The 14,159-nt window shown below is 41.5% G+C and overlaps 1 protein-coding gene across 1 annotated transcript in view; it reads left to right on the top strand.

The window, feature by feature from the left end:
• Positions 1–1,203: 1,203 nt before the first annotated feature.
• The window catches only part of Galphas (G protein alpha s subunit), a 33,154-nt gene continuing 20,198 nt past the window's right edge, over positions 1,204–14,159 (top strand). Inside the window, exons 1-5 of the mRNA XM_011060878.2 lie at positions 1,204–1,890; positions 4,764–4,836; positions 6,622–6,676; positions 7,587–7,706; positions 13,124–13,221. Of these exons, the coding sequence (XP_011059180.1) occupies positions 1,755–1,890; positions 4,764–4,836; positions 6,622–6,676; positions 7,587–7,706; positions 13,124–13,221 (482 nt within the window). The 5' untranslated portion in view covers positions 1,204–1,754. The remainder of the gene's footprint in view (positions 1,891–4,763; positions 4,837–6,621; positions 6,677–7,586; positions 7,707–13,123; positions 13,222–14,159) is intronic.

The following is a 14,159-nucleotide window of genomic DNA, read 5'->3' as shown; positions in this document are numbered from 1 at the left end:
AAAGAAAGAAAAGTCGTGTTCCGCGTGGTTTACGTGCGTTCGTGCGTGTTGCGGGAGCAGCCTCCACGTGAACGAAACACAGATTCGCGCCGTGTCTCGATCTCTCGACCTCTCGACTTCTCGACCGTGGAGGTAACTTGGACGTCTCCGTCGTCGTCATCATTGCACTTCTGACTCGACCAATCGCTGCCACCGTCGCCGGGTGTCACGCGCGTTTGCTACTGTGTGTGTTCTGAACTGGACAGCAACGCCCGGAGGTGACTGCGGTGAGGCCACCATTCGATACTCGACAGTTGAGATCGACATCGACATCGTCCGTCGTCGCTGCAGTTGGCCGCAGTTGGCCGCAGTCATCAGTCGGCTGCTCGGCAGTCGTCGACACCCTGCCGATCGAGACGTTCGTCCCTCTCTCCGTTTCTCTCTCTCTCTCTCTCCCCTCCCCTCCTCCTCCCTCGCTTCGACGTGAGCGGTAAGCGAGCGAGAGAGGTGGTCGGCGCGCAACACCGCGCGAGAGGGAGGGAGAGAGAGTGAGCGCGCGACACAAGGCTCTCTCGCACTCGCAATCAGTCTCGCCCGGCGCGGAGCGGAGCACTGCGGAGCACTGAGTTTATGGTGCGTGATGGTATGGTTTCGCGGCCAGTGGAGGCCGTCAGTGATAGAGTGTGTTCGTGAGAGTCGTGAGTCGTGAGTGCCGCCGCTGCCGCTGCCGCCGTCGCCGCCGTCGCCGTCAGATACACGCGTGTGTTATACGTCAGAAGTGAGAGACCGACAAACGACAGAGCGATCGTCGTTTTCACCGCTGCCGCTATCGCCGTCCCCGCCACCGCCACCGCCACCGCCATCGTCATCATCATCGTCGCCGTCGCCGTCATCGCCGTCGCTGCCGCCGCCGTCCCCGCCACCGTTGCAACCGCCGCCGCCGCCGCCACCGCCACCACCGCCGCCGCCGCCGTCGCCGCCGCCGCCGCCGCCGCCGCCGCCGCCGCCGCCGCCGCCGCCGCCGCCTCCGCCGCCGCCGCCGCCGCCACCGCCACCGCCGCCGCTGTAAACAAGAAAGGGAAGAAACGCGGTGAGAAATAGAGCGAGAAAAGTATCCTTTGACAGAGACGAGATTGCCATCACCGGCCGTGATTGCAGTGGAGAGGAGAGAGAGGGAAGAGACGTCGATCGGGCGAGGAAGAGCGCGCGCGCGCGCGCGCGGGAGGGTGGCGCGCGAGCGAGCGGGTGGGCGGTCGGGCGGGCGGGCGAGCAAGCAAGTGAGTGAGTAAAGGTAAAGGAGAGGAGAGGCAATAAGCGAGACGAACGGAACGGCGGAACCGGAGGAGGACGGACCGGGACGGCGGGATTCGCGGAACGGGAGCGAGTGTAGCGCGTGTACCGCGGCGGCGGGATTCGGGGCGCTTTTCGAACGGCGGCGGACTCGCAGCCGCAGCGGTAGCGGTAGCGGTAGCGGCGGCGCGGTCGTAAACAACGACGACGAGGACGACGACGTCGTCGTCGTCGCCGCCGCCGCGGCCGCCGATCGAACGGACCGCACGGACCGCACGGTCGCCCTCGCGACCACCAACTCGATCGCGGGCCCCATCCGTCGTCGTCCGTCCCCATCCGTGTCCCGATCGTCCTACCTCTCGCTCAATTCCGCCACCGCCACCGCCGTATACGCGATCCGAGAACCTGACGGGCCCGGACCCGAACCGTTAGACGTCGAAGGGAAAAACGGCGAACCGCGATCCGTATCCTTCCCGTGGTGTGTCATGGGGTGTTTCGGCAGCCAGAACAAGGACAGCCAGGATGAAAGCAAAAATCAGAAGAGACGATCCGATGCCATCACTAGGCAGCTGCAGAAGGATAAGCAGGTCTACCGTGCCACCCACAGGCTGCTCTTGCTCGGTGAGTATACCTATACCATGTTCATATAGCTGAGAGCAAAAGAGCGAGAGAGAGCTCTCGACCAATAATTTTTTTCTCCAGTATACAGCTTCTTCTCGATATTACATACAATTCAGCAAAGTCGTATTCATCGTGCGAGCCGATTTGACCGACGGACGCGACGCGACGCGACACAAGGAAATTATAAGCGCACGCTTAGATGCGAAGACGAGCGTATAATCGATATCACTCGTGCTCCTCCTACGGTGAATCCAACGACGCTTTTTAATCTCACGGGATGTGTGTGCGTGCGTCCGTGCGTCCGTCCGTCCGTCCGTCCGTCCGTCAAGTTTTTTAATTAAAGTAAACCACAGGGTAAAAATTGTGCAGGAGGATAATCCTGCGTTAGGGACTCGTCTCCCCGCACCGCGTCCGCGTCCTCGATCCTTTTCGCGGCGCGTTCGGCCGGTTCGGCGTTCGCAGGCTCGTCAATCGAGAAGGCACGGTAAATATATATATATATATATATATATATATATATATATATATATATATATATATCGGACAGGGCCGTCGGTGATTGTCGGTTTCGAACAAAGAGAATCTCCGCGACACCGGGGGTGAGAACCAACCGGCCGGCCGCTATCGCGATGTTCAGCGGCGCGTAATTCAATTTTATCGATTATCGTACGAGCTGCAGGCACCCACGAATATCCAGTGGCTGCCTCGTGTTTGTCACCTCTTTTCGTCGCTTTCGATTCTCGTCTCCTTCACCTTTCTCTCATCCTTCTCTCTCTCTCTCTCTCTCTCTCTCTCTCTCTCTCTCTCTCTCTCTCGTAGCTACGACAAAAAATTCAGCTCTGTGCTTACATTATTTCGTTATTCGTTGTGCTCTGCAGTATAATAGAATAAATCTCTCTTTTCTCTTTAATGATTTTTAAACATGCTTAAACGAGTGTTTTTTATACTTTTTTAGATACGTTTAATAAAATGTAGCGCTTAATACTAGTCGATACAAATATTTGCTTCCACGAAAGTTTATTTTCAAACAATATTTTTTACGTTTTATTTTTTCTTGCTATACATTTTGTTCTGTCTACACGTCTTTTTCATCGAAGCTTTTCCCAAATAGTAACTATTTTATTTACCAATAAATTTAACTTTTTTTCTATTTCCTGTTTCTCTGTCACGTCCAGCGTTAACTGATTCTATCATTTTTACTTTTTGACGTTATCGCATGCGATTCTTTGTGATAAACAATATTCACTTTGTAATTTTAAATTCTAATAATAGTTCCAGATTTATGCTGTTTACTTTTAAAACACAGTTTTTCCTTTCTCTCTTTCTTGTATTTCACATATTTTTTTCCCTCTTTTCATATCGAAAATACGTACGTGCGAAAAACATTGATTGGACTCTATTTAGCGACGCGACGCGACGCGACGTTTAAACTCCGTCTACATTCGCCTTCCTATTATCCGACGCGGCGTTTATGTAGGTCGTTGTTCTAATTCGATGCGAATGCGTCGTCATCGTCGTTATCCTCGCGGTTGTCGGAGCAGGTCGGCGGAGCCGGAGACGCGAGAGACGGACGTCGCTTCGCGTCGCGTCGCGTCGCGTCGCGTCGCGTCGGACGGAGCAACAGCTGTCGCCGTATTGTTTCCTTTCCTCCTCGCGGTGTCATTACGACCGTGGCTGATTCGATCTCCTTTTTACATATACAACTTGTGTCATCGCGTTCACGACTTTGATCACAGAAATCTTTGGGAAAAACTTGGAGCCAGAATTAAACGCATAACATAATCATACCTGGCGAGTGGCGTATTAACGAAGAATTATACGTGTCCAATAGTATACATACCAATATATAACAAGTATTATATTATACAAATATACAATATAATAGTATATATTTGTATATTATACAAATATATAATAGTATACATACGAATATATAACAAGTATATATACAAACTAATATGTATTCTAGCTTGTTTCCGGCTTTCTTTCTTTTCTTTTTTTTTTTTAATAACTTTATTTTGTTTTTGCAAAATTTTATTTTGTGATTTACTTAATAAGGTTTTTGTAAGTTGTAACTAGAGATTATGTCAATTAATGCTACTGAGAATTATAAGCTTTCTCCGATTAAACTTCTCCGAACAAATTTGTCATTCATTTGATTTACGAGTTTTTAACGAGAATTTAAGAGTTGGGCGTCGAGAACATTTGAAAAGTGACGCTAAATGTTAGGTATACATATAAAATGAGCACAACATTACACACACACACACACACACACACACACACACACACACACAGAGTATCGAGAATACGACAGGTAAGGAAATAATATTGATGCTCGTGAATTACGTTAAAACTTGGGCAGAAAGTTAAAAAACTTGATATATTTCGCTCATGTCCGAGAGGACATCAAAAAGGCGCTTTAATTAACTCGATTGCGATAGGACGAGATCGTGACCATCTAGGTCACGATCTCGCACATCGCATACCGCAGGAAATCGTCCTGGTTCATTTTAGAGTTTAGAGAATGTCCAACATTTAATTCCAGAGTGGATTCTGCACGCAACGCATGCAGAAAAATGCGCATTCCAGTCGTTTATTCCCGCAATGTATCGTTAAACCCTGCATGACACGATACCTTTTATCGCGGCCGATCGATAACTATACCATACTAGGTATATACATATATTGTACAATATATCTCGGCTGACGAAATCTCAATTCTGTGAGATATTCTTTCGCGCGTTATTACATCACATCACAGCAAATCCCACAAATCCCGCAAATCCCGCGGTGCGTCCGCTGAGTAGCCATCACGCCTGCAGACTCCAGAGAGATTAATATCGCCAAAGATTAATTTTGCCCTGTTTCAGGAGCAGGAGAATCTGGCAAAAGCACGATCGTCAAACAGATGAGGATACTGCACGTCAATGGTTTCAGCGAGGCGTAAGTTTCGTCTTACTTGAAATTACTTGAAAAATTACTTGGCGCGATCGTTCGATTAGATTACCAATTCAATCCGTTTATTCCATGTGTCGTTAACCCATTAAAGGAGGAGGACCGTAATCTCTTCTTTGTTTCCGTCGCGTAGCGAGGCTTTTCATCACGAGGCTCGCGTTACAATTAAATGTCAGCGAAATGCGAGATCGTCATCGTACGTACTCCCTGCTACTCACGCAAGCCGTTTAACACAAAACTTATATGCGGTTATACGTTTATTGAATTTTCCCGGAGCATCTCTTGACTCTTTCCTTCACTCTTCACTTCACATCTACAGCTCGAATCTCCGAATCTCCGAATCTCGCGAGACGATTTCCAAGAGAGGAGCTCATCACACAACCTGCTATATATTAGCTGCTGAGAGCATATTGACGCTATTTTTACTATCCTTTTAATTGTGGCCAATGGCGACGCTTTCTTCTTACAATTCTTCTTTCGACTTATTTTGAATCGCAAATTGTAGCGTAATGAATTTTTTAGCGCGCGGCGTTGGGCGTTCTGCGCGAATGATTCATCTCATAACCGGTTCAGACCGCTGCAGTATTAACTACAAGTATATATCAACACGTGGCTGATACGGATCCATCATTATTACTATTTCCTTTGCTATTTTCCAAGTATGCGACGACGTATTCATCGCATTATACATGTATTTATTCTTCACTATCGCTTCACTCTTTTTCTCAATCATCTCATTATCTTCGAAATGCATTCACTGGAATTACCTACCTTCTTTTACCTTCAGATTAGTATGTATATCAACGCTTTTCTCGTATTTTCAATAAAACGAGGAATGTTTTATTTTTTTTTTAAGCAACGTTCTGGATGATTTGTCTTCTTCCTCGAATTCGATATGATTCTACTTCTCTTTTCTCATTTTTATACCATTTTAGTCTATTTTTCTAGCTTGCTAGTGATAGTTATCTCATGCGGTTACGTTTCTCGTAATTTTACTTGATTTCCTTCATCTTTCACTGATCCGCTTTAAATATTTTCTCTGTCTTGAAGGAGCCTCGTCATTATAAATCAATAATTCAATAATTCGTGTATTCTTTTGCACGAATGTGGCGGTACACATATATATATATATATATATATATATATATATATATATATATATATATTCTTAATAATTTTTACGCTCGCATTGTACAACACATCGTTCTATTCGGTGTCTAAACTAAATTCAGTGACAAACTGAACTGTGAAGTAGCTAGAAGAATAGAAGAACGTCTTTCAATTTCTATATTTTATTTCTTTGCAACTTTTTTCTCAATCCGATATATACATATGTATACCAGTATACCGAAACTTTTTTTTATTTTGCAACGAGTTTTTAATTTGAATGTCTCGAACAAAGAGAATTTATTCTCTTCAGCCGGAATCTTTGAAAACAGACAGTTCCAGAAATACGCATTATTGATCGGCCATGAGTTCTCCAGCGAGTTCTTTTAAATAACGCGTGGTAGTTGGCCGCGCTAAAATTATCGAATTGGTCTGAAAATACCGATATAAAAGAACACACGGTCTCTGCTATCGTTTCATTCAGCTCGTGACTCGATCATTATTGCTGGTCGACCTACTCTTACGCTACTATGTCTGTTGTATACAATACGCATTGTTAGTCGTAATACTTTGTCACATTTAGTTACGCGGTCAACAAGAAATTGGTGTCGGATTTCTAACAACACAACTAAAGTGTGAATCTAATATGCATCTTGATGTTTGCAGGGAAAAACGGCAGAAGATTGAAGATATTAAGAAGAATATTAGGGACGCCATTTTGGTAAGTATCCTATCAGCCTACATACATATCTATCTTCTTTGGCGTAAAAATTTCACAGACCTATTACATGAGAATTAAAATCAATTGAGTAAGAAGAGAGGTTGTGTAATTTGGCGAGTGAGTTTAGTTGAAAAAAATATAGATTATTGCAAGAGCTACTATTCTCTCTTCAACTCTTTTTTTTCTCCTTTTTTTTAGCGATGATCTCATCGATGGTTGAATTCTCGTCAGTGTTGCATCACGGATTCCGTGTTTGCTTCCAAACCAAGTTTTAGTAGACACACAAATCATTGCGCTCAAAATAACACTCGACATAACCGTTACGTGACACGCAAATTTGCTGCAAGAGCATTTTGTCACCGATTTGTCATTCAAATTCGTGTTCAACTACGCGTGCGATTCTGTTTTTTGACCCCAACTGCTGCTACCCTCAACATTTTTTTTTACATACGAAATTCTTATCAAATAATTAACAGCGAACCAGTAATTGTAGTGAAAAATAAAAGTGATTCTAGCGAAAATATTATAAATGTGATTTTTTTACTAAAATATTTAGTTTAGACCGTAATACTCCTCATCGAGCTTAATCAATAATATAATTCTTGTTATACGCAGTTCATACTTTTATTACATTAATAATAATAATAACGCACATATGGATAGACGCATATGTGTGATGTTATATGGATAGACATAAGAGGATAACGTAAGACGAATAAAACGATACAAATAATATTTTATTTTTACAAAAGATTATATTTAATATAGTAACTATACACATATGAGAAGGTATAAGTTCTAACGTAAACGCATAGATTATAACAAAATTACTTTAATCTATATATCTATATGGAAAAAATTTTTGATTTGAAAATAAAAAAAGAGAGACACGATACCTTTTTTTTTGCAGACGATAACCAGTGCGATGAGTACATTAACGCCGCCCGTTACACTAGGAGACACGTCAAATCAGAGCAGAATGGACTATGTCCTGGAAGTCTCGTCTTCCCCAGACTTCGATTATCCTCCGGTGAGTCAGCCACGGCCTATTTGCGTTGTAATGTGTTGCGTTGCATTTCCTCGTTGACAAAGATAACGTGAGTATGTAAGAGGGAATCCCCGCGGACCGAGACGGTTGCGCGTCACGTAAAATTTGTTTCTAAATGACTTGACTAAATTTCATCACGTGTTAATTCAGTTCATCAGAGATGGAAAAGGAAAGGCGATTGAATTGACCGCGCGTATACCTACTTTTCCCATCGCGAATTTCGCTCGCGCAACGTTTAATGAGACGCTTTGTATACTTGTTGGTATCTAGTTCGTATTATCTCAACGCATTCCGCGTTACAATTTTGATTTGACTGCAATTGTCGATAACCCGAGCAACTGTAACGCGTACATCGCTCCTATAGTTACATTCTCTCGTGAGTTAATTTTCGTGAAATTACAATTTACATTGTAATTATTGCTGATTACGGAACGATATACCGCCCAGTATACAGTATAGGTTTGTTTCTAAATCACATATAAGGATCTCTAAACACATTACATAAAGCTTCGCGCAATTAACATGTCATTCTAATGACATTTGTGTGTGTGTCTTATCAATTAATTATTTATTATTTAAATATATGAAATTGATAATTTTTATATATAACTTTTATAGAATTTTATGCACAAGATGAAATAATAAGTTTAATGTAATAATTGTTTGTCCGTAATATGGATCATTTTGTCGCATGATATCCTGCAGCTTGGAAACGATCGTCCTAGTATATTGGGTACAACTCGCGATTACTCGACATCGTTTAGCGTTTAGCGCACATATGAGACCGCGTGTAAACGGTAATAATAAGTACACGCGTGTAATGGGTGACAACGTCGAAATTTACTTAACGATCATCGCGATGACATTTCTTCGCGTTTCTCTCTCTCTCTCTCTCTCTCTCTCTCTCTCTCTCTCTCTCTCTCTCTCTCTCTCGTAAAACCGGTATCGACGCGACGGACGCACAACTGCGGATTAACGCAACGAGGCACGCAGACATACGTATGTACATACATACGTATAGACTCTTGAAGTGAGCACTGCGTGGCACGATCGGTGTTTACAATGTTTATACAGCCACCGCACATGTTAGTGCGCTGTACAGTGTCCCGTACTACGTGCTGCGCCATTTCTCATGTACGTATGTGTGTATGTACATACATACGCACGATATCTCTCAATATACCGTGTCGCTCACAAATTCATACGCTCATTATATTCGTACGTAATAGAAATTTATATCGATCGATACGATCGATTTTCTGTTCCTAAGAAATTTCACTGCCAAGCGAAATTTCTCAATAAGGAACGATCCTGCTAGCGTTGGTGAAAGATTTTATACTTGTAGGTATATATATATATATATATATCGTATATCGAATGACACGTCAAGAAAGTTTTGTCTCATTGGCTAAAGTAGGTATTTATTAGGATACCAAATTAATTAATCATCGATTGATTTACGTAGTCGTATTGCCTGTTTAAGGGCGATTTTGAGTGAGAGAGAGAGAGAGAGAACGAATTGAAAAAGCGCGTGAGCGACACGGTTCTCGAAATAAAATGATCGCGACGAAATAATCCGCACGCGGCGCGGGCGTTTTGCGTCATTCAGCGCGAGTCGCACAAGTCGCATTCAGGCGTGTAGAGACGATGCCACCATTACCTTTGCCAGCGCGCGGACTGGCGCGGACGCTAGCGGCTAGAGTGGCCCATTATATGTATTTGTTGCACGTGGTTGCGTTCATTCGTTGCTCGATGATGCATCCGAATTAATTGAATTAAATCGTTTTGCACCGAACGCGATTCGCGAGCTTTCGAAACCGCGTGCGTTATGTGATTCGCGCAGTAAGTATTTATGGATTATTCGCAATATTCGCAATAGGCATTACGTTTGTATCGCTAAAGCTCAACATTATATTCTACCGTTCGACGCTTTTCGGCATTAGTTTCAGATCGTCGCGAGGTAATGAGCTGATGAAGAATCTGATTTCAGAATTTAACAAATTTCATTAAGTTAAGAGAATTTCCATAAAAATCCCGAGTATTTTCGTCTTTAAGCGCTCGCCGTTGGCATTTAACTCTTCAATTCGTATTCAAAGAAATATGTATGTGCAAAGAAAATACAACGAGCATCGATACGATTGCATCATGCGTATTGAATAGCAGGCAAACGTTTGCATGACAAAGTGCTATTTATTGCATTAATTAAAAAAGAATAAATAAATATTGTATTTAGCATATCTCCGGCATTTTTTCGTGGCTGATGAAAGACACCGATTCTACTAATCGCCAATTCTACGAACTCTAGCAGCCGCTTTCTACGACTCGTCTTTAATTTGCCACTGTCATTCGGCTCTCCATATACGAGATGAGAGGAAAAAAGCGGGGGTGTTTGGTGGAAATTTATTTTAGGAAAATCCTAAGCTTAATTTCGGCACAGATTCAAAATACATTGGCATCGTTACGATTACTTTACAAACAATCGACTGCGTACAAATAATTCGTTGCAAATAAATTCGATGTAAATGTAAAAATAACGTTAAAAATTGAAATTGGAATTTTCGAAATTGGAACTTTCGAAAATGTCAAGTAATTTCAATACTTCTTTTTTATATACTTGTACTTGAATATTTTTTACATGGGAGAGGTATAATATAATTAAACGAGTGAATCAGAATATATATGCATAATAATAAGTATGTACATATTATTTCAAAAAATTCGTAGTATATCTATGGTAAAACATTCAGAGAGGACGGTGTATAATAAATATTAAATTAAATGTAAATATTGTAATGTCAATTTATAAAAAAGTAACTCACTCGCGTATGTTTTATATATATATATATATATATATATATATTTTTTTTTTCTCGCGCGTTTAAAGGATTTACGTTGAATCGGTAAGGGTGTCCCTGCAGTAAGCCCCTTCGAGACTTTTATCCGCATGCAGCACACAAATTTAACAAGGCATGTATATACGTTTTCCTGTATTTTTAGCCGAGTTACACGCTTTGCGATAGTGTTTAGGGGCTTAGCGAGAGGATGACGCGTTTGGACGAAATTATTAGTACGTGTATAATGATGGTAATAGGCGAAGAGATGGTTGCACCAACAGCCGTGTGCAGAGGTGATCCTTCCTCGCGACGCGACGCGACGCGACGCGATGGATCGACGATGCGTCCCGTCCATCGATCGTGGAAGCGTGGAAATAGCATCGACAGGAGAATTTATTAATATAACCGTCGTCGTTATTGCCAAGCACACCGGCCGACCATATCAGCCGTCGCGACTGTTGCGTGATTTGCAGCTTGCGCTGTCCGTGACGACACTCGGGATGGACTTCCGACTAGACTGCCCGCTCATGCCGTGCGAGAAAACGTGTCCTATCCAAGTTCGCGCCGCGACACTTGAGGCACATGTCAACTACAACTTTCTTCTCAATTACGCACCACAACTCCGTACGTTGTGCTTTTCTTCGCAAGATAAGTCTATGGGTCAATTTTTGCGGTTTTGCTTACAACTGACGTACGAAACGATTGACACTGCACAAGATTTGACCTTAAATATCTACATATACGTTTACGTATATGTATATGCGAAAGATTACATTTTTGACATTACAATAATTGAGTACTTAATTATTGTTTTAATACTCAAACGTCAAACTTGTATATGTACATTAGCAGAAATGTCATTATCAGATCATTAGTGATATATTTAATAGTTTGCATTTAATAGTTATAAAAATATAATTCTCGTGAAACGATCTATAAAACGATACTTATTTCGAATTGGGATTTACTTAATTCCTTAATATTTGTTAATCGCTGTTAAAAATTATTTGAATTAATGCACGCGAGAATATAGACTCTGCGCAAACTATTATATATATATATATATATATAAACGAAATTTCAGTTTTGCAATGTATATAGGTATTGTATCTACTGGTACGTTTCGTAAAGAATATATCATCGTACGATAGAATACGATGCATGAATGCTCAAATAATTAATAATACTTTACGTTGTTTCGACGTTGATTTATGCACACGGACTGGCATACTTGCGCATTACACACGGTTACTCGACAACTTTTAATATTCGCGCCGTTTACAAGAGCGCGTCATTGATCGCGTCATTGATCGGATTTACTCGATCAACTGAGAAAAATATCGTCGCTATTATTAATATAATATATATTTACCAGTTAACATTTATTATATTTTATTTTATTTGACATTCGACCGCGACCGCGCGCAATAATTAGTTTAGTTTAGTTTAGTTTCTCTAAGAAGAAGAATTCTATCCCATCGTTCCCTCATAATTTTCGAGACTTTCAATGTGTGTTATGTCACGGGAACCAAAGCGCCTTCTGCAAAATCGTCTACGCAAGTGAGGAAACCAAGTTTCCCGACACAATAACATCTAAATTATTAATGCGCTCGACATCCTCCGTCAGTAACGCGAAGTGTAGCCTTGTGGTCGCCATTATTTACGTAACGTTCAAGTCGCGATTTTAACTTACCACTAAACGCCTAGTCTATAACCCGACCGATATTCCCGTGGAATGCGCCATGATAGAGAATGCAGGTGAATTTTCAGCATAGTGAAAAACAAGAAACGAATCACGTCCACTGATTGTTTAAGGGTTAGGGAATTTTACAGAGTTTAATCTTTATATCTCTATAATAATCAAACAATTCAAAGTTTGAGCCATAAGAATGTATATTACATCCTACCAACTTTCAATATTTTCAATTTGCAAATATTTCCTAACTTTTTCACGTGAAATTGATAAAAATCTATTGATCGCTTTTGCAATCAAGACAGCGGCATTTTTGCGAAATATTTTTTTTCAATACATCACGAGATCAAGATTGAATAATCTTTGCGGTTGACTTACAACGTAACAACGTTACGCATTCCTCGCGCATATGTAGATTCTGCAGCCACATTTTTCAACAAGTCGCAGATTTGACGGGCAGCACATTTTTCCGCGGCGAGTTAACCACTAATTAAACATTAAACGTTACAACAGTCCGGCGATTCATGTCTAATAAAGACGGCGATGAATGTACTATAAATATACGTACGTGAATAGATCGTATTGCTCATATCATTCAATACACCGCCGATCGGGAGAATCATTCGCGGGTTGCTCACCCATTACATACCTATTATATCTTCGAAAAATTTTGGAAGATTTACATTTTTATCTTTTTCATTTAAAGCTACATTTCATTTAAACGTACAGTGTATTCATTAAAATGTATTATACACTCTATGCTGCTTTTCCCTCTCGATCCTCGGAAACGATCGCTGGAATGACTTACGTTTCTTTCTCGAAAAAATTTGCAAAGCAGGTCTAATCATTGATTGATTGTTGTGTTCTTTCAGGAATTCTACGATATCGTCGAAACACTTTGGAAAGATCGAGGCGTTCAGCAAAGCTTCGAGAGAAGTAACGAGTATCAACTTATCGATTGCGCCAAATAGTAAGTCGTTTTATTCTATATAAACTTACGAAAGAGTTTGGCACATCGGGTTGATTGTTCAGGAGTTGAGTCGCGAGGAATTTAAACCGACATCATTTTCACGAATGGGTTGTGTTGATGTCACGTCCAGTCGGTCCAGTAGCCGCAGTTTCATTTGGATGTGTATAAAATAACATATATTGTATAATGACTAAATAAATGTATAACAAATGAATTTGGCCAAACATTTTTAACGGTCGATTAATATCATTAGCGTTTCTTGCAAAGTCAATTAAATTTGCTGATTATTGAATCTTCTTACACGTGAAGAGTACGAGATGCGGTTATTGTAATCTACTACGGGGATGATATCACGTGCACGATAAGAAATCGAGTAAGATAACGTTTACGCGTCGATAACACCACCATACATTGCGGATTTATTGTCGTTGGGCGCGTAAGGTCTTTTTTTAGAACAAACCTCATTTAACAAACACAACTTGATCGTTTACTCCATCTTATCGTTCGTTCAATAATATACTTGACAGATATCTTTGTAAAAAAAATGTTTTTCCATTTTTACATGTGTGAACAAATTTTTTTATAATCGCCAAATTATCAGAGAAAATAAAAAAATTCATGTATATATATATATATAGACACGATATGCGCGCCGCGTGTATTTATAGACTTGTGACACCGATTTAATGCCAATGGAAACAATGCCTTAACAAGGTAATCACTTTAATAGAAGCCACCCGTTTATCCAGAGGCTCTCTCGACAAATTGACCCAACCTCGAGCTTTTTTGTGCGCTAATTCGATGACACGAGCGTTGACTTAGTTACATAAAGCGGCGTCGTCGCGTAATTCGATGAGATTACGATAGCGATTGCATTTGACTGATGAGGATTAAGCGGCCGATCGAATGCAGTAGCGAGGGTTATTGCACTACATCTT

This window comes from Acromyrmex echinatior, chromosome 14, assembly GCF_024713525.1.
Source record: "Acromyrmex echinatior isolate Ae372 chromosome 14, ASM2471352v2, whole genome shotgun sequence".
Taxonomy (NCBI): domain Eukaryota; kingdom Metazoa; phylum Arthropoda; class Insecta; order Hymenoptera; family Formicidae; genus Acromyrmex; species Acromyrmex echinatior.
Note: the sequence above shows the minus strand (reverse complement) of the source record. Positions and strands in the feature narration are given on the sequence as shown.